Source organism: Nuphar pumila, chromosome 3 (assembly GCF_984573655.1).
Source record: "Nuphar pumila chromosome 3, dmNupPumi1.hap1.1, whole genome shotgun sequence".
Classification (NCBI taxonomy): Eukaryota; Viridiplantae; Streptophyta; class Magnoliopsida; order Nymphaeales; family Nymphaeaceae; genus Nuphar; species Nuphar pumila.
The window spans coordinates 14,895,159-14,914,859 of NC_143251.1; the positions used below are offsets into that span (position 1 = coordinate 14,895,159).

Genomic DNA, 19,701 nt, shown 5'->3' on the forward strand with positions numbered 1-19,701 from the left:
TTGGATATCTGACCTGAATCTGAAAACATTCATATCCTTACTTCAAGCTAGTTTAAGTTCAACCTGATTAGCAATAGATCTATTTCATGCTTGAGTTGAACCTACCTGTACCCGATTTATGTTTGATGAATGGATCCCAACCAAAACCACTATACTGGTTCACCCCGAGATTCAATAGATTGATCCCAACCGGACCCACTAAATGCTTGACCTGATATCTCACATAGACCAGGACCCGACGACTTATAATGGACCGGGAACAAAATTCGATCCGATCCACTCAAAGAGTTGACCTTTTCTTTTTTCACGAGATAGACGTTGAGGTAGGCGCTTGCTGTTTCTGTTTTTAATCAACGAACTTAACGATGATTATCCATTTATTTGCTTGTTGATGTTTATCTTCATCCACTTGTGCTCCATTAAAGAAGGGAGAGGAGAAAAAAAATTGTTCCAGATTGGTGATTGTGAGAGATGGAGTCGTCTTTTTCATTGCCGAAGGACGGTCTTTTTCTGGGGTTCGATAGTTCCACTCAGTAAGTGTTCTCCTATTCTTCTCTTGGCTGCTTTCCTTTTGCTATGATGAACTCACGATGGTCTATCAAATTCAATCATTTGGTTCTCTGAGAGCGTGGAATTTCAATCATTGGAAGAACTCATGGGCATTTTGTCATTTTTGGGTTTTGGTTCTGTCGTCCTTGTTCTCGCTCCCTCGTGCCTAAGTACGACATTTCTGAAGATTTAGTCGATGCCCACAACGTGTTTGGTGGAATTAAGAGCGCAAACGTCTTTTTCCTTAATTCTTTGCTTGATGAATATGCTGCAATTTGGGCTTTTTGTTTTTTTTTTAATGTTCTGGTGGATGCGAATTGTTTCATCAAATGCCTCAAGGAGATGAAGATATGATGGCGGGGATCGGTTTAGAGAGGCACTGGTTATTTTTGGTTGGATGGTCAGTTGGTCACTGCATTGATCGATATGTATGTAAAGCAGTATGCGTGGACTTGATTGACGCACTCTCGTCGCATGTATTGGAAAAATGGCATCTCATTTTGTCGAGGCGCTTGGGAATTTTGCTGGATGGCGTTTCATTGCTTAATATATTATATCCCTTGCGTGCATGTAGCCATTGCTGGGTTGGTGGAAATAGCGAAAAGAGTTTTTAGGTCAGATGAAAGCTTGCTCAGGTCGAGCAAGAGATGGTCACTATTAGGTGCATGATTGACCCCTTTTGGGCATGCCAGGGTGCTCAAGGAACCATTAGAGATCATAAGAATAATGCCCATGAAGCCCCATTCAAGTTTTCCAAGCTCCTTGTTTAGTGCTTGTCTTGTTCACGGCAATATGTAATTAAGAAAAGAAAATGGAGAGTTACAAGGTAATGCTGTCAAAATTGTATCGAGGATACTATGATATGATACAATAGGTCACAGTATGGTAGGTTTATACAACACGATACACTCCTCCGAATCAGAGGTGTATTCGAATCAGAGGTGTATTATACGTAGCCGACCACATCTTAGATTGAGCCAAATATAGTCATTACGTGCCCATGGTTGACCCCTTGGGACATGCTGCTTCAAGGCTCCTGATGCCTGATTCTAGTGTTCTGGGCTTCTCATTATTCATGATAATATGTGTTTAAGAAAAGAAAATGGTGGGTTGCACAGCAATGTTGAAGAAACGGGTGCAATTTACCATACCAAAGTATGGTTTAAATGAAGTGGTAAGACTAGTTTAATGCAAAATAGAAGCCTTGAAGCAGAGCAATTCACAAACCTTGGAATGTACCAAGGTGCAAGCTTTAAAAAACCAATAATATTGTTATTTAATGTAACAAGTAAAAATATGTTTACAAGAACCAAATGTGCTATTCCAAAAACACCTCAAAGCATACTTGTTGGGGCAAAGAGCTGTATGCCTCTTAAATCACTGCTCATGAACATATATCAATCAAATAATTGTTTTTTTGTGAACAATAAATCTAATCATGTGTTCATTATGAATAACTCACCAAGGTTTGGTTTCCTTGAGTTCCATATCATTATTAAAAATTTGTCATAAACTCATAGTAACATTGTTGTGGTTTGAAATATGAATTTATTCATGAACTTTTTTGAAATACATCAAAATTCTAATCAGTCAGTATAAGCAAACAATTGCAAACATGCATATGTGGTTGAGGTTCTTTTCTTTGCTTTCTCACTTTTTTTGTGTTCATGAGATGGCACTTCAGTGGTTTTGTAGAAACTCAGCACCTTTGGCGTTAGCTTTTTCCCTTATGTTTAATTATATTCCATCTTAAATGAAGTTTATGATATGTTTAATTATATCCTGTCCTGAATGTGATTCACAGTGTAATATTGGAAGACGGTAGAGTAGGCAATGATCTTTCTGTCAGTTAGTGGAAGCAAAATTTTAGTTTTTTTCACAAGTGCTTACAGGAACTTGCTGATGCATCTATTGTCTCAGGTCCCTTAAGGCAACTGTCTTGGATGCAGATCTTGTTATTGTGGCCTCTGAGATTGTTCATTTTGATTCTGAGTTGCCACATTATAAGACCAAAGATGGGGTCTATAGGGACCCATTGGAAAATGGTAGGATTGTCTCACCAACTTTGATGTGGGTAGAAGCCCTGGATCTCTTGCTTGGCAAGCTGACTACATCTGGATTGGATTTTGGAAGCATCACAGCCGTCTCTGGTAGTGGGCAGCAGCATGGCAGTGTCTACTGGAAGAAAGGCAGTTCAACATTGTTGGCATCTTTGGATCCTATAAAGCCTCTAGCAACACAATTGAATGATGCTTTTTCGACAAATGAATCACCTATATGGATGGATAGTAGCACCACTTCACAGTGTCTGGAGATTGAGAAAGCAGTTGGTGGTGCATTGGAGCTAGCGCAGCTCACAGGATCTAGGGGTTATGAGAGATTCACAGGGCCTCAAATAAAGAAGATATATCAGACACAGCCTGACGTGTATCATAACACAGAGAGAATATCTCTTGTCAGTTCCTTCATGGCATCACTTCTTATTGGTAGCTATGCGAGTATTGACGAGTCCGATGGGTCGGGGATGAATCTGATGGACATCAAACAGCGCATTTGGCTGAATGTTGCTTTGGAGGTTTGTAATTTAAACACCCTTGTCCTACAACATACTGGATATTTCAATCAAAATATGTAAGGTGATCATTTCTTCTGTGGTGGAATGCTTAATTGGTGCTGATCCTGGTGTTATGTTTAGGCTACTGCCCCAGGTTTAGAAGAGAAGCTTGGAAATCTGGCACCTGCACATGCTGTTGCTGGTTTCATAAACTCCTACTTTGTGGAAAGGTATGTCAACATGTGCTTGTGCTTATGAGTGTGTTGACATATGGTGATTTTTGAAGAATCATTTTCTTGTTTTAGTTTTTTTTATCTTTTTAGATAGTGAAGTGCATCTCTTCAAAAAAAAAAAAAACTAATTCATTTTTCTCTTGCTTCATTAGTTTTTCTAAAAAGAATCCTAGACAAAACTCATGCCTAAGGTATTTCTATCTAAGAAAATAGGTCCCTTTTTTATTGTTATTTCTGTTTACTATGAAATAACTATTATCATATGTATTTGCCGTTTGTGGATTGCATGGGGTTGATTTAGCTTGTTGATCACCACCTTATATATGGTTGTTAAGAGTGTGCAAGCTATTTTATCTTCTAATACCTCTCATATTTATGGATCTATTATTTAAGTGAATGGTTCATCTGTTTAGGCAAGCAATATACCTTGTCTAAGATCAAGTCCTTCATGATTATATAGTTACCATATAACAGATTTGTGCCCATTATCAGAACTGCAACTTGACTTTTTTTTCCTTTATTAGATTGTATAAACTGGGGTACTTCTGACATGCCCTACGTACTCATGCCAATGTGGTAAAAAACGGGTACTAGACTGGGTATTCCTGAGAATGGGTCAACTGGATTCTGTACCCTAACCGAAACTATTTTATCCATGTTATGATCCAGTATATGTATGGTCAATGCTTGGGATAAAAGTGTCCAAAGTTAACTATATATTTGTTGATTATTTATTATTAGTTAGCTATATATCTTTGACATATTTTAGACTTTTAGTTCTTGATTGACAATCTATAAGTTCATATATAGAGAGCAACTTGTAAAATGTCACAGAATTACGTGTTTTTGTAGCCATACACCACTATTCATCTTATTAGAATTTTCAGTGCTGTACCCTTCATAACCTGCATGTGTACCTACATGACATAGATTAGGTTGCTGTTTTTATTTTTTTAATTGACTGGATTATATCTTTTCTGTCAATGAGAAATTGGGTCATAATTGGTGGTGGTGAATTTATCTTAAACCTGAAGTCTTGAAGTTGGTATTTTTATATAACAGGTCCTTCCGTGGATTATACGTCAAGTTATAAGTAAGATCATGCAATATTTCATCACTAGAATGGAGATCTGACCCTTTTTCTGTCTTTTTATTATTCACTATCTTTTTTTCTTCTGGGCATGAAAAATTGTGTCAATGTTGGTGTTGAATGGTATTTCATTCCAGGAGACTTGTATAGAAAGATAGACCTTTTATGTAGTCGGATTTTCAAGATAAGGTGATCCTTGATCAAACTTTATTCAGGTTCAAGTTTAACAAGAGCTGTTTAGTTATTCAGTGGTCGGGAGACAACCCAAACAGCCTAGCAGGTTTGCACTTTGCTCTTACTAGATTTCAAACCTTTTCATTGTTTTCTGGTGGTACTCTGTTTATAACATGACAGAACTTGTGATATAGGCTGGAATGGTAAGTACTGCATTCTACTGATAATTCTTAAAACATTTTATATGCTTTTGTCTAAGTTTACCACAAAGGCGCTAGATGAGTCTGTAGTTGGATTGGACATATAGTGCATGATCTTAATATAGAATGTCTCGAAAACAACATAATTTTAGCATCAACTGGATCTGTAGATCATGAGAAATATTTTGCTAGTTTTTTTTTGCAATCTTTTACTAAAATTTGTCAACAATTTTTTAAAGCAATTATTTTGAAGTCTGTCCAGAAGTTCCTCTTATCCAAGTATGTGATTCATGATTTTGCTGCAAACATTGCTGAATGGTTGCTCTCTGAGCCTTCTGTCTGATTGAACATATAACTGTAATAGTGCTCGTTCTTAATATGGAATGTCTCAAAAAAAAACATAATTTCAGCATCAACTGGAACTGTAGATCATTGTTTTTTTTGCAATTTTTTACTAAAATTTGCCAACAATTTTTTTAAAGCAATTATTTTGAAGTCTGTCCAGAAGTTCTTGTTATCCAAGTATGTGATTCATGACTTTGCTGCAAACCTTGCTGAATGGTTGCTCGCTGAGCCTTCTGTTTTTTTCCTCAAAGGTGTCTGTTCTAAACTTGAAATGTTTATCAATTGGTTTTCTGGCATCTGAATTCTTCCTTTTCAATTGCATAGCATGAACAAGGATGGCCCCAAATTTTTGGTCTAGGAGCTAAAAGATTATTCACATCTTCAGGGACTGGTTACAGCTCCAATGAGGGCATTTGACTTTATGACTGCACACTAATGGAATTGAATCACATATAGAGGACTTCCACTAAACTGGTCCAGACAACTAAAGGAATTAATTACATGTTTTACACCACAGTTTTTCCATGAAATATAACTATTTCCTAAGATATTTAGAAATGTGTTTTTTCTAAAATGGTCCTAGCTTTTCTTTTTAACGTTGAAGGTTGTAATTTCTGTTTTGCTGTGAGTGATGGCTCAATTTTATTTCCTGTAGTGGGGGAAATCGCCCCCTTTTGTGGCAAAGACATACGTTCACCCATTAAGTGTCAATTTTGTTTCTAGGCCCGGCTTATAAAAAAGTTTTAGACCAGGTAATGAGTAGCCCTTGTAGAAATAAAATGCAAACTTTAAACTGCTAGGTCTAAAAGCACTATGTCAAATTATAGTAAAGTTGAAAATACTCTTCTGGTCACATATGATAAATTAATTGGCTACATAATTCTCCTGCAACTTTCTGTTAAGATGTGCTTCTAATATACAACAACAACAACAACAACAACAACAACAACTACGCCTTCATCCCTATATATATATATATATATATATATATATATATATATATATATATATATATATATATATATATATATATATATATACATATATATATATGTGTGTGTGTGTGTGTGTGTGTGTGTGTGTGTGTGTGTGTGTGTGTGTAAACTGAAATACCCATCGGGGGTATTTCGGTCATTTTACCTTGTAATAGAAGTCAACCCATTAGGAGCTGACTGTATAATTGTTATTTTTTGTTTTTTGTATTTTTTGTTTTTTGGTACAATCAATTGGGATAGCTCCAACTAGCTGTTGGAGCTGCTCCCAACGGTCACAATGTGACGGTTGGGAGCAGCCCTACAGCTAGTTGGGCTGCTCCCTATCTCTCTTGCTTGTTATAATTAGGGCTTTAAGCCTTTGTAAATTTCAATGCTTTCTTAAGCATTTGTGTAATACAAAAGCATTTATTTTATTCTTGACCCTTGTGTGGGTGGTGTGGTTTGATCAAATAGTGTTCTTCGTTGGTTGGTTGTGTTCTTGTAAGCCCATAAGAGGCACTTGTTTGTTTTTGTTCTTATTTTCATTACACTTTCAACCTAGTGTATTGAGCAAAGATACCCCGAGCCTGGTCTATCCAACCACTCTGGATAAGGAAGCTTTGTAGACAGTTGAACATTTTTGGTTTGTGAACTTGTACAGAAAAATGTGCTTTTGAATGATAAGCTAAATCATACTACTAACAGCAAGGCAGTGAAATTCAAGGGAAATGAGTATTCATTGTTGTACAGAAAAGTGGGTGGTTAAACCTAGGCCTCATGTAGTGGTGCTAAGTTCAGTTTTGATGCATAAATCTTGACAAGTGGCATGAGCATCTGTTCAGTATCAGGTTCACGCATCATGCTTCTTGAATGTAAGAGACATGCTCCTATTATTTGTTATGCTTTGTCTTTTGTTTTAATTTTCTGAGGTTTTGACTGAATCAACCTCGTCTCATCTTGCATTTATCTTTTTGTCATTAAATGAACACCTTGAACACCATGTATCTACTTATGCCTACTCAGATTGTCAATTGGTCTAGATTCTATATATGTCATTTTAAATCGTCAGGTGTATGAACAAATTGAATGCATCATATCTGAGAAGTGTAGTAAGATATCCCAATACTTGCAGCATCCAATTTTACTTCTCACAAATCAATGCTGAAGAGTGTATAATTCATTTGCAATTCTTGTTAAAGAAACTGTCTTAATATAGGGAATCTATCCTGATCTTTATTACAATGAATTGCCTTCTTATCTTTTATTTTGATACTTTTCGATAGTATTACATTTCTAAATATTATATATAGTTCCAAAATGAAGAAAAATTACTAGCCTTTTCTTAATCTCTGTTTATATACCTATTTAGTTTTTAAGCAATAGTTTAAGTACTTACTCATCATCCAAGTGGGCTATTTTTACATCTCTTTCATCGACTATGTCACATGGATACAAATGCGGGAGCTTGGATACGATGCAGATTCGCTTGGTACGATTCAATAATTTTCAATGATTAGGACATAGGGACATGGCTGTACAGACTCATAAATGTATGTATGTGTGTGTATGTATAAAACAACAATTCTAAATCACTGTAATTAGGATTATCAAATAATGAAAAGAAATTTAAATTGAAATGTAATGTAATTGATGATAAATTTTAAAAGAAAAAGAATTCAAGTCAATATGAAATAAGTAAATAAGATCATAAAAGAAAATAGTTAAAGTTAATGAAACAATGTTGACTGTGTGAAACTGGTTTGATTGTGCCAAGTGTCATGTCGTGTTCAAGTGTCATATTGTGCCGATGCGGGATACACATGCCAAGTGAAGTGTTTGTGTGACATAAAGCTTATCGATGATTGTTCAGGCATACATTGTTTGCCTTGTTTTTTCGTTCATCAGTGCCCCTTAAATGATCATATGGACTAATCCAGGTTTGACTCTCAACAGTCCTGGGGATCTTGCCATCAGTCTTGGCACAAGTGATACCGTGAGTAGAGCACCCATTTTGTTGTTCTTGTTATATCTTGTGTCTCTATTGAAATGTGCTAAGCCTTTCAGTTTGCATCTTAATTGGCTTATCTTATCAAATTGATCTTTCAGGTGTTTGGAATTACAAGTAGCCCACATCCCCGTCTAGAAGGGCATGTCTTGGCTAATCCTGTTGATCCACATTGCTACATGGTAATGTTATGTTACAAAAATGGATCTCTCACAAGGGAAGGTATTACTTTACCAGGTTTTCAATTCATAAAAAATAAGTTCAAATAAATTATTTACCCCACAGGATTAGTAACTATTGTAATTGCAAGCTGCAGATGTACGTAATCGTTGTGCAAATCATTCATGGGAGGTTTTCAATAAGTTTTTAGAACAGACACCACCGCTAAATGGTATTGATTAATTGTTCTGAATGGCATTCTTGCATGTCTTCTTGTTATGTAATTGCTGTCACCTACTATTTATTTTTCCATGTTAATTTGTGTGTGAGCGCGCACACGCTTGTGCAAACTTGCATGTGCCTGTCAAATTGTTCATGTATATTTTAGACTTTCATTTCTATATGTTCTGCTGCATAGCATAATGTTAAATGGTTATTATTTCATTTTTTGGTTTGTTGATTGTGTTTATTGTTCGCAGAAGATTGTTATGAGTTATACCTTTTTTAATTTTAATCAAGTTATTAAGGGACATTTATTTGCCTTCTATTTCATGCATCTTTGTTATATGCCTTTTGGGCATAATATTTATGAATTATGGATTTTTCATTTCATGAAATTCTTCATTCTCAAATTTTGCTACGGTACTAGGTGGAAAATTTGGGTTCTACTTCAAGGAGCATGAAATCTTACCCCCTCTCCCAGGTGAGCACGCCTTGGATATTGTATGAGTTCTTGTAATTTTTCTTGTGTTCTAATATTTTGTGTAATAAGTTTTTGGTATGGCCTTGTTTCTGATATTATTCTAAATTAACTCGAGTTTCTATTCTTGTACAGTTGGTAGTCATCGCTATGTTATCGACAACTTTGAAAGCGGCTCTTTTGAAGAGTTAAAGGAGCGGGAAGTTCCGGAGTTTGATTCTCCTTCTGAGGTTTGTAAACTTGTTTTCATGTGTCATACATGAGGATTATATAGTGAAGTTTTTATCTATGGATTGATTTGTAGTCTATGATTAGTTTTTGTGTATATTGATCTTCCATTTCCCGCTCCGGAGTTTGATTCTCCTTCTGAGGTTTGTAAACTTGTTTTCATGTGTCATACATGAGGATTATATAGCGAAGTTTTTATCTATGGATTGATTTGTAGTCTATGATTATTTTTTTTGTGTATATTGATCTTCCATTTCCATTGAAGGTTCGAACCATAATTGAAGGTCAGTTTCTCTCAATGAGGGCCCATGGTGAGCGGTTTGGAATGCCGACACCACCTAAGAGGATAATAGCAACTGGAGGTGCATCTGCAAATGAATGCATTCTTAATTCAATTGCCTCAATTTTTGGTTGTGATGTTTATACCGTTCAAAGGCCAGGTATGTAATTTCGTGATCCATCTCCTTTTATGTCCTTATGATGAACCTTTCTTTTTTTCTCTCAGCCTCTTCATAATTTGGATAATTTCTTGACTGCTTTAAAATTTAGGGCACCTAACATTCTCTTCGCTTATTACTAATAGCTAACCTTAATAATCATATTAGCTCTCCTCTCTGTTGGCAATTAATCAGGAGACAAATTCCTCAATTTATTGTGATTAATAAATAAAAATGGTCAAAATTGGCTGGCTAATTCCTTGACTAATCATGATTAGTCAGAAATTCATAAATCTTGATTACTACATCATTGTTAGTTTTCTGTGAAATTTTTTATGTATAATTTGTAACTTTTAAAATCCAAATTTTCTAAAAAGCAAAGGCTTTTTTTATTCATATTCAACATTGAAAATTAAAAAATGCCAACCTAAGGTAGCACTAGAAGAACTAATAAAAGTGGTACCCAATGTTGTGAAAATCATTGAGGCATAGCGAGGCGTAAAGCATAAGCCTCAGTATTTTTTTAACTTAAAAAATATTTAAAAATACAAATAAATAGAAGAGATTCTTTATTGATGAAATAAAATTCAAAGACATAACATAAGCATCATAAGTTGGACTGCAATTTCTAGAAGCCAAGACAGAAAACAGCTTCAAAGATATAATATAAGAATCACAAGCTGGATAAAAATTGTTTTCCTCAGAAGAAAATCAGTAATAATAGCATACAGAAAAAAAAAATCGTAGCTTAATACATGTTTAAAGAATGGTATACAGAAAAAATCCATATTCACTCGGTTACAGGAATGAAAATCTTAACTTAATACATGCCTATGATTCCAGTTTATGAAAATCTTAACACCACTTAACCAATTCCAGTTTATTGATGGCCCTACTGACAATATAATTCAGTTTCTGTGTTCTAATATCACAAACAGACAATTTCAAGGCACCATCAGATCCAGATTTAAAATGAAAAAAGGCGAAAGGTGAAAAGTCCATAGAACATTCTCGAATAGGAGTATGACACACAATCTTTACAAAATCAACACATAAAAGCAACAAACCAATTTATGGAACCTATTATGAAGAGAATACTCAAATTAGTGAAATTGAAAGTGAAATGATTTGCTATACCTGATTATAAAGAATATGATTATTTACTTTCATTGGAGATTAATTAAATGGCATTACCTTATAGGAGGTAACAGATACATAATATACTTTGATTATCTCACATAATAGTCTTAATTTTGTGATTTTTATATCTATATCATTTTTATGATCTTGTTCCAGATCAATATCTGTTCATGTAATACAATAGACCCATACCTGGCCTGTTTTCTGGACGAGCTATAAGGCTGTTCTTCCTATTCTCTCCATGCATTTTGCATTTCAAAGTATCAATAAGTGCAATTTGGAAAAAAGAAAAATCAAGCAAAACTGGAATACATTGTTGGACATTTCAGTTTGGGTCCAACCCTAGTGTGACCCGGTTTGACACTAATGAAGGGGTTAGTGGAAAATGATTAGTGGGAATTAGTGGGGAAGGGGTTACATGAATGTGAAAGGGTTCACATTTTGTAACCTCCCACTATAAATAGAGGCATGGCTTCTTGATGAGAGTAGCCAAGGTGTCCTCGTTTTTTCTCATTGGGTTCAAGGTCATGCTCACCATCGACTTGAAGGCCTGGGCTCATCGTGGGCGTCGATAGGCTGAGGAGAACGCCGAGCATCTGCACTTCGCTTTGTCCATGGCATCTACCGGTATGTATCGTTTTCACATTTTGGTTATGTTGTTTTAAAGATACACCAACATTGGGTTATGGGCCCACACGCGCAGCGGAATGCGTGGTGTGGGACCATAATCCAATGTTGGCGTATCTTTAAAACAACATAACCGGAATGTGAAAACGATACATACCGGTAGACGCCATGGACGAAGCGAAGTGCGGGTGCTCGGCGTTCTCCTCTGCCTATAGATGCCCACAATGAGCCCAGGCCTTCATGTCGATGGTGAGCAGGACCCCCCAATGAGAAAAAACGAGGACACCTTGGCTACTCTCATTAAGCATCCATGTCTCTATTTATAGTGGGAGGAAAGTGGGGGATTACAGAATGTGAACCTTTTCACATTCACGTAACCCCTTCCCCACTAACCCCTTCATTAGTGTCAAACAGGGTCACACATGGTGTTGGACCCAAACCGAAATGTCCAACATACGTGTATAAGTACCACAGTAAGATGTCAGGCCATGTTTTCTTTTTTCCCCAAATCACAGATGTGCTAGTATGTATTTTTTGCTGTTGCTTTCTTACACGTCCAAATTTCATGTATGCTGAATGTCATTTTGGTTTTTGTAGATTCTGCTTCATTAGGGGCAGCTTTAAGAGCAGCTCATGGATGGCTATGTGAGAAGCAACAGTCTTTTGTGCCATTCTCATTCTTGTACAAGGATAAGTTAGATAAAACATCTCTCAGATGTAAACTTTCTGCTTCTGCTGGTGATGAGGAACTTTTCTCAAAATATGGCCTGTTGATGAAGAAGAGAATGCAAGTTGAGGATGAGCTTGTGCAGAAGCATGGCCGATGGTAGATAGAAGAACATCTACAGAATATATAAAAGGCCTTGAAAATAAATGTGCTCAGCATTGCTGTAGGGCGTTTCTAATTGTTTTACAGGGTATTTGTTTATAAACATGTACTTGAGAGCTGAGATCAATTCCTTTGCAACAATTTATCAGTAATCTGTCCATAGCGCAACTAAATTATTTATTAGATTATTAAACATATTTCTGTCACAACGGGCTGGTTATTGCGTCGTGGAACCACTCAAATCTAATGTGGCCTTTTGCTGAACTTGAGTTTTAACTAATAACAGTTAAAACTAAGGTTAATTTACTGGCACACTACATGAATCAGTGAGATGCATCCTTAAACTCCAGAGCTATTAGTTATATTTTTGAAGACCTCAAGGCTCTGTTTGGAAGTTGGCAGTCGAGGCAGTTAGCGATGCAAGCAAGGAATCCCCATAGTTCATGGATTGCTTCCACTTCTATGCTTGTTTAGGATGCAGTTTTCAGGCTGGGAAGGACAATCCATCTTTGTCCATGCTGCTGACTATCAGCAGAGAAACTGGTGTGAACTCCCAGTTCCATCATTCCCTATAACTCTCTCTCCTGCTACCTTCGACAGGCAGCTCTCAAACAGAGCCTAAAGAAGGCTTTGTGGCATCATAATCACAAAATCTTTAGAATTAAACCTGGTTCCAGCCTAGATCTGGTGATCTGGCATCATATCAAAACGCATATCAGAAACATACATCCTACTTGATAACGTTTTAAACCATTCACAACCCATGTCAGATTTGGAGCCAATGTTGGATATGTATATGGACAGGTTGGACGGCCTGGATCTAATCTGATCTGTGTTGGTCAAATAAGGATTAAAATCAATCTGAATGAAGTAATAAGCCTCAGGAGAAATCATAAAAACCGACAATACTTCATTAACTTAATGCTTGTTTTAGCGATCAAAACAAGTTGAAATCATTATGCACCAAAACTCTTAACAAGTTCTTTTAATCCGCCTACTAATGAGGATGATGAGCCACAGCAAGACAGACAAGGCACAGGACACGGTTTTCTTCAAACCAATGTTGTCAGTATGGGTATCGACCTTGAATTGTTTGGCCAACGATTCAGTTGTATCGGCCGCATACTGATACTCAAATGAATCGTTCTGTATCAGCCAAAAGATAATTGAAAAACTATTACGTGTCAATCATAACGTAACACATGTTAAAATAATATTACAAAAATCATTTTTAGTATTTTTTTACATTTATTAAAAAAATAACCGATTCAGGGGGTGATGTGATACATTTTAAAATGAATTTTCTTTTTTTGGTTCATATCGCCGACCCCAATTGTTTTGGGATGAAGGCGTAGTTGTTGTTGTATACGTATCGGCCTATACAAGCCGACCATATTGACAACATTGCTTCAAACTATAGGTAGCTTACGCTATAGAACTGATTAGGGATGTTAACAGGTCAGATGTAATCTGATATCTGACCCGAATCTGAATCTGATTAGTTAGATTCGTTATTAATTTTTCATTGAAATCTGAATCTGATTTACTGTAAATGTTGGGTTTTGGACCTATCTTTTTCCATCCGAGTCAGATTAGGTCAGATCCATTAAGTTGGATTTGGTAAGCCTAGATCAGACCCGAATCTGACCTGTTGACATCCCTAGAAGATGGCAGAAAAAAATATAATTGTGCCCTTCAGTTTTTTTTTTTGTGGATAATCCAAGGGGAAAGCCTCCCCTCCCCGCAATCACCCACAACGCATTGGGGGGATCCGCTTGTTTGGCAGGAGCTGTTAGTGCACGTCACCATGCGTTGGGACGTTGCAAGTTCAAAACCCAATGGTATGTTGTGTAACTGGTAGGGTCTGCCTAACCCTAGCTTGCCTTTCATAAAAAAAAAAAAAACCTTGAAGTTCCCTCTGCCGAGTAGGAATGGTGCCCTTAAGTTACAAATGGGAAATTTACACATTTTACATCACTTCGCACACATTCTCCCTCCTCGTATGCCTTACACAGACTCTCCAGAACCACACATTTGTTGGAATTGTATTTGATTCACTGTATTTGAAAGTTTGAAATGACGTCCCAAGGAGGTAGCATGGTCATTTAACCATGGTTAATATTTGATCTATCTGTAGTCCCAAGGGGTCTGGCGTAGTTAAGACTGTTCTGCAATATAGCCTGTAAAACAATGACTAATTTACAAAAAAAAAAAATCCAAAGAAATTCTGCAAAAAAAGTTGAAAATGGTGGCAATGGTAGTGCCAGGACCCCAGGCCTAGTTTGTTTCGTGAAAAAATCAGGTGCAATATGATTGCACAAATATTTGTGCCTTACGCACCTGATCACCCTCTATCTTGAGGACCTGTCAGTTGTGGGGCCCAAGGCTTGATGGAGGGCGATCAGGTGCTTAATGCACAAATTTTGTGCCATATGATTTCATGGGATTCAGACTCGTTTGTTTCATGTAACTTACAAAGGAAAGATCAAAAAGTCCAACATGGTGGCAATGGTAGGAGCAGTATGTGCAAATCACCATGTGATGGGATGTTGAAAGTTCAAAACCCTCTGGAATATAGATGGTTGCATGACTGCTTGGTAGTATGAGCATGCTTCTGATCTGTTTGGGTTAGCTAAAAACTGTTTGTAGAAAGAAGGGGCGTATGAACATGCGTATAGTTGGCTACCGCCTGAAGGGCGTGGGGTGAGGCTTTGGCTGTTAGACGGACAGTCAAGGTTTGATTCTCATGGGTGTTGCCCCTCTGCACAAGCCAACACAGCATAAGCCCCAGGGGCAAGGTCCTAGCCTCAGAGTTTTACACTGCCTAGCACAATGACCATAGGTATACCAGCCATACAAGGTCTGTGTCAGTTGCGGCTTCTTCATATCATAAATCCAAAAAAAAGACACCCTAATTATATTCCAGCTCTATTATAGAAAAAAATAATATGAGAAAATATGCTGAGCAACCATCGTTTAATCATTCATGTTCTCAACATGAATGAAACAAACGTCAAACCATGGTAAAAAAAATGCCATGCTAGCACAAGCTGGCTTCAGTTTTTCTCTCACCTACTTTTTATGTACTTCCCGTTCATACCTCTATGAAAGCGCACAATTTTCTCATAATCTGAACAGGCAGAATTTTTTAAAAACCTGCGTCCATTCTCATGTAAAACCCCTTTCACAAACGAAGCCTGAAAGTTTTTAAAAAGAATAGTTCAGCACAAAGAGAGAAAATAATCTTACAAGCTATTGATCTTCACTTACATAGAAAAACAATTCATCTATACATTGGACCATGTGTTGCCAATTCAGCCATCCGATGCGTCCCGCTTTGGCAGGATGCACTCTAAACACCAGACAATGCATCCCATTTAAAGACAGCGCCAAGAGGTGTAAGCGTATGTTCGCACACTTGGCGTCATTGAGGCTCTTCAGCAATTGTAAGAACTAAGGATAAGCAGTCATAACAGATATTGCAACGATAAGACTAGCTCTTGGTGACAGATGGGATAAGCAATCACAAGTTTATCGATGACCAATTTTCGCAGGATTTAAGGAGAAGCATGCAATCACAAATTGCCTTTTGATAAATCGTGCCAATAAGCCACGTATTAACTTGAGATTATGCAACAGATTTTCCAACGACTCAGGAATTTGCACTATAAAATTCAAGGATTTAAACGAAAATAACTCGATGCAAATCTAAGATCAAATCATCCACTGCCAGTGCATGATATCAAGGTGAAAAACACCTATTAACACATACGAAACTCACCCAAGTTCAATTACCATATTAAGTTCTTTAAGTAAAAACAGAAATGGAAGGACACGGCCATAAAGGGAACACACCAAGCAAACAAACCAAATAGGAACCGAAACATCAGCTGTAGGATCATGAAACACAGGTCAATATTCGTCTCCTTCATCACCTTCTTCACCCTCTGCAGACTCAGCTCCAACTTCTTCATAATCCTTCTCCAGTGCAGCCAGATCTTCACGAGCTTCAGAGAACTCACCCTCTTCCATACCCTCACCAACGTACCAGTGAACAAAGGCACGCTTAGCATACATAAGATCAAACTTGTGGTCAATGCGGGAGAACACCTCAGCAACACTAGTCGAGTTGGAGATCATGCAGACAGCCCTCTGCACCTTGGCAAGATCACCACCAGGAACAACCGTTGGTGGCTGGTAGTTAATGCCACATTTGAACCCAGTGGGGCACCAATCTACAAACTGGATGGTCCTCTTGGTCTTGATTGTAGCCACAGCTGCATTCACATCTTTGGGGACGACGTCACCCCTGTACATGAGGCAGCAAGCCATGTATTTCCCGTGGCGAGGATCACACTTTGCCATCATGGAGGATGGCTCGAAGGCACTGTTAGTGATCTCTGCGACTGAGAGCTGCTCATGGTAAGCCTTCTCTGCAGAGATCACAGGAGCATAAGAGGAAAGCATGAAGTGGATCCTAGGGTAAGGAACCAAGTTGGTCTGGAATTCTGTGACATCAACATTGAGTGCACCATCAAATCGCAGAGAGGCTGTCAAGGAAGAGATGACCTGAGATACAAGACGGTTCAGGTTGGTGTAGGTGGGGCGTTCAATGTCAAGAGAACGCCTGCAAATGTCATAGATGGCTTCATTATCGAGCAGGACGGCCACATCGGTGTGCTCAAGGAGAGAATGGGTAGAGAGGACACTGTTGTAAGGCTCAACCACAGATGTGGAGACCTGTGGGGAAGGGTAAACAGTGAAGCCAAGCTTGGATTTCTTTCCATAGTCTACAGAGAGACGTTCCAGGAGAAGTGATCCGAGGCCTGAGCCCGTGCCACCGCCAACAGCATTGAAGACAAGGAAACCTTGGAGACCAGTACAGTTGTCAGCAAGCTTCCGGATGCGATCCAAGCAAAGGTCCACAATCTCCTTGCCAACTAAAAGGATCAACAAATCAACGAGCAGTTAGAACCCATAAAAACTTAATATAGCACGGAATGACACGGAAACAACATATACGTACTAGTATAATGACCACGCGCAAAGTTGTTGGCAGCATCTTCCTTGCCGCTGATGAGCTGCTCTGGGTGGAAGAGCTGACGGTATGCTCCAGTCCTTACTTCATCAATAACAGTAGGCTCTAAGTCCACAAAAACTGCGCGAGGAACATGCTTCCCAGCACCAGTCTCACTGAAGAAGGTGTTGAAAGCATCATCCCCACCACCAACAGTCTTATCACTAGGCATTTGTCCATCAGGCTGTCCAGCATGACATCAGAAATTTATAATTGATATAAAAAAGATTATTAAATAACAAATTTGATAATGCAACAAACGTTCATGTGTAGGAGCAATGGAACATACGCCAAGGCATCCAGATCAATCCCCTTGAACTAAGATACTTCAAAAACAGAGGACAAAGTCCCAAATCCAAAGATGCATTGAAAATCATAAGACAAAGACCAAAATCAGAAGATGCATTCAAGCAACAATAAACATATCCTATAGAAAAAAATGTATGAGACCCTCACTATTTAAGTGATTCAAATCATATATCAGACACGACAGAAACAATCAAGACCAAGGAACCTACAACATCCTCTAGAAATAAGTTAATGATGTTAACTTCGAAAGCAGTAAACTTTTTGCAAAGCAAGTAAACCATTTCCAGAAGGAATGAAAATAAGGTAAAGTAAGAATCAAGGAATAAAAAAAATCACGCTTCTATACATGGATCAGAACCTAGAAAGAGAAAACTACAAAATGAAACAACAAAAATATATACTTTTCATTACAGATCGACAGTATCATAAGGAATAATAGTGAGATTCAATTCCTGGGAAGAGAACTCATCCAAGAACGAGAAAGAAAGAAAAATTCAAAAATAATAATAATAATAATAGCATTTTGTTACTAGATGAACATAAGATCTATTCCGGAAAATAGATCTAAAACTAAAACAAAGCAAAATACAACATAACGAAGCAAATGCACCATACAAATAACATAATCATAAAATGAACATTGAGGTAGATCTATCCGTAGATTTCACAAAAGTTTCAATCAAGATGGCATCCGACGCTAGATCTGACAGAAAAAAACCCTAAGATGATAAAACTCATTCAGCTTTAGATCTGACGAAAATCGATATTAGACGCTAGACCTTCTCAGAAACAAACCCTAAGATGATAAAACTCTTATTCGACACTAGATCTGACAAAAATCGATATTAGAGGGTAGACCTCACAGAAACAAACACTGCGATGACAAAAATCCCATTCTGAGCTAGATCCGATGAAAAACGATACTATAAGCTAGATCTAGCAGAAACAAACGCTAGGACGATAAAACTATTATTCTGCACTAGATCTGAGCAAAACCGACGTTAGCACGGCCAGATCTTTAAAGGAAACGAAGATAACGAAGGAAACAAAAAAAATAACAGGGAGAGAGAGATCCATCTCTACATCTCACAAAATAAGGTTTCAATCATGATAAAACGAACAAATCGATGCTGGATCTGTCGTTAAAAAGAACAATTCTAACATGATAAAACACTCATTCTACACTAGATCCGACAAGAGTCGACCCAAACACCCCACGATCTCCAAAGGAGACGAAAACAATGAAGGAAACAACACGATACACAGAGAGATATATATGATCACCTGAATGCCGTGCTCGAGACAGTAAAGCTCCCAGCACGCATTTCCGACCTGGATGCCGGCTTGACCGATGTGAATCGAGATGCACTCTCTCATCTTCGGCGAAGGGAGGGGAAAGGAAGGCAGAAAGATTGAACACGAAGGAAAATGTGGGGAAGAAGAAAGGCGTTTACGAAGACGCCTCCCGCTCAATCCCTCAAAGATGCTACCGCTGCAAAGCCCGTCATCGCTTCACCTTTTATAGGCGGGCAGGAGGGAGAGGAGGGGGGGAGGCTTCGCCGTTGGGCGTTAACCGCGGTTAGTTAACCAGGATTTCCCGTTCGGCTGCCAGCTGTGACCCAATTGGACTTCCTAACCAACCCTGGTAATGCCCAAAATTTACCGTTTCGGCCCTTAGAAAGACGAATTTTGAATCTCAAGAGACCTTGTTTGTAATGCCCAAAATGCCCCTATTTCTTTTTTTTTGAAAAGTTCAAATACGGACCGGAATCGGAACGCTAAAGTCGGGTTTAATCATAGGATTCGTGTTGGAATCCTATTACGGAACTTGGTCAGAATCGGGTCAGACCCGATTCTTTTTATCTATTTCACACTAAAACCAATATGTTTGATCGGTAGGATCCGATCATACCTGGATCTGGAATCCTGCTACCATGTTGTTTTGAGTTGGATCCAGAACTAGCACAGAACCCACTCATTATGAATCGGATAGGTATCAGGTCAACCCTGACCCGACTCAGTCCACTCGCCCAAGATGCAATTATTGGATATGGGCTTCTCTTCAGGCTAC

At 37.9% G+C, this 19,701-nt stretch overlaps 2 protein-coding genes across 2 annotated transcripts; one reads left to right on the forward strand and one right to left on the reverse strand.

Moving 5' to 3' along the window:
* The first annotated feature begins 413 nt into the window (after positions 1–413).
* XK-2 (xylulose kinase-2) lies at positions 414–12,439 on the forward strand. Its single transcript, XM_089998893.1, has 11 exons — positions 414–533; positions 2,470–3,124; positions 3,245–3,333; positions 4,642–4,706; positions 8,057–8,112; positions 8,226–8,346; positions 8,441–8,515; positions 8,933–8,986; positions 9,119–9,213; positions 9,477–9,651; positions 12,013–12,439. Exons 1-11 carry the CDS (start codon positions 472–474, stop codon positions 12,243–12,245), a joined length of 1,680 nt encoding a protein of 559 aa, XP_089855019.1. The 5' UTR covers positions 414–471; the 3' UTR covers positions 12,246–12,439.
* A 3,570-nt stretch (positions 12,440–16,009) lies between these two features.
* On the reverse strand, positions 16,010–19,122 carry LOC149842087 (tubulin alpha-1 chain-like). The gene is made up of 3 exons (XM_089998888.1): positions 18,915–19,122; positions 17,271–17,505; positions 16,010–17,184 (listed from the first exon to the last, which is right to left on the reverse strand). Exons 1-3 carry the CDS (start codon positions 19,005–19,007, stop codon positions 16,157–16,159), a joined length of 1,356 nt encoding a protein of 451 aa, XP_089855014.1. The 5' UTR covers positions 19,008–19,122; the 3' UTR covers positions 16,010–16,156.
* Between the last annotated feature and the right edge of the window lie 579 nt (positions 19,123–19,701).

Bases quoted from the DNA above. Each gene is read 5' to 3' on its own strand.
- XK-2 (XM_089998893.1), top strand. From the start codon at position 472: ATGGAGTCGTCTTTTTCATTGCCGAAGGACGGTCTTTTTCTGGGGTTC. The intron at 534-2,469 runs GTAAGTGTTCTC...CTATTGTCTCAG, and splicing joins GGGTTCGATAGTTCCACTCA to GTCCCTTAAGGCAACTGTCT. The intron at 3,334-4,641 runs GTATGTCAACAT...AACTTTATTCAG, and splicing joins AACTCCTACTTTGTGGAAAG to GTTCAAGTTTAACAAGAGCT.
- LOC149842087 (XM_089998888.1), bottom strand. From the start codon at position 19,007: ATGAGAGAGTGCATCTCGATTCACATCGGTCAAGCCGGCATCCAGGTC. The intron at 17,506-18,914 runs GTGATCATATAT...CATGCTGGACAG, and splicing joins GTCTCGAGCACGGCATTCAG to CCTGATGGACAAATGCCTAG. The intron at 17,185-17,270 runs GTACGTATATGT...TGATCCTTTTAG, and splicing joins TGCGCGTGGTCATTATACTA to TTGGCAAGGAGATTGTGGAC.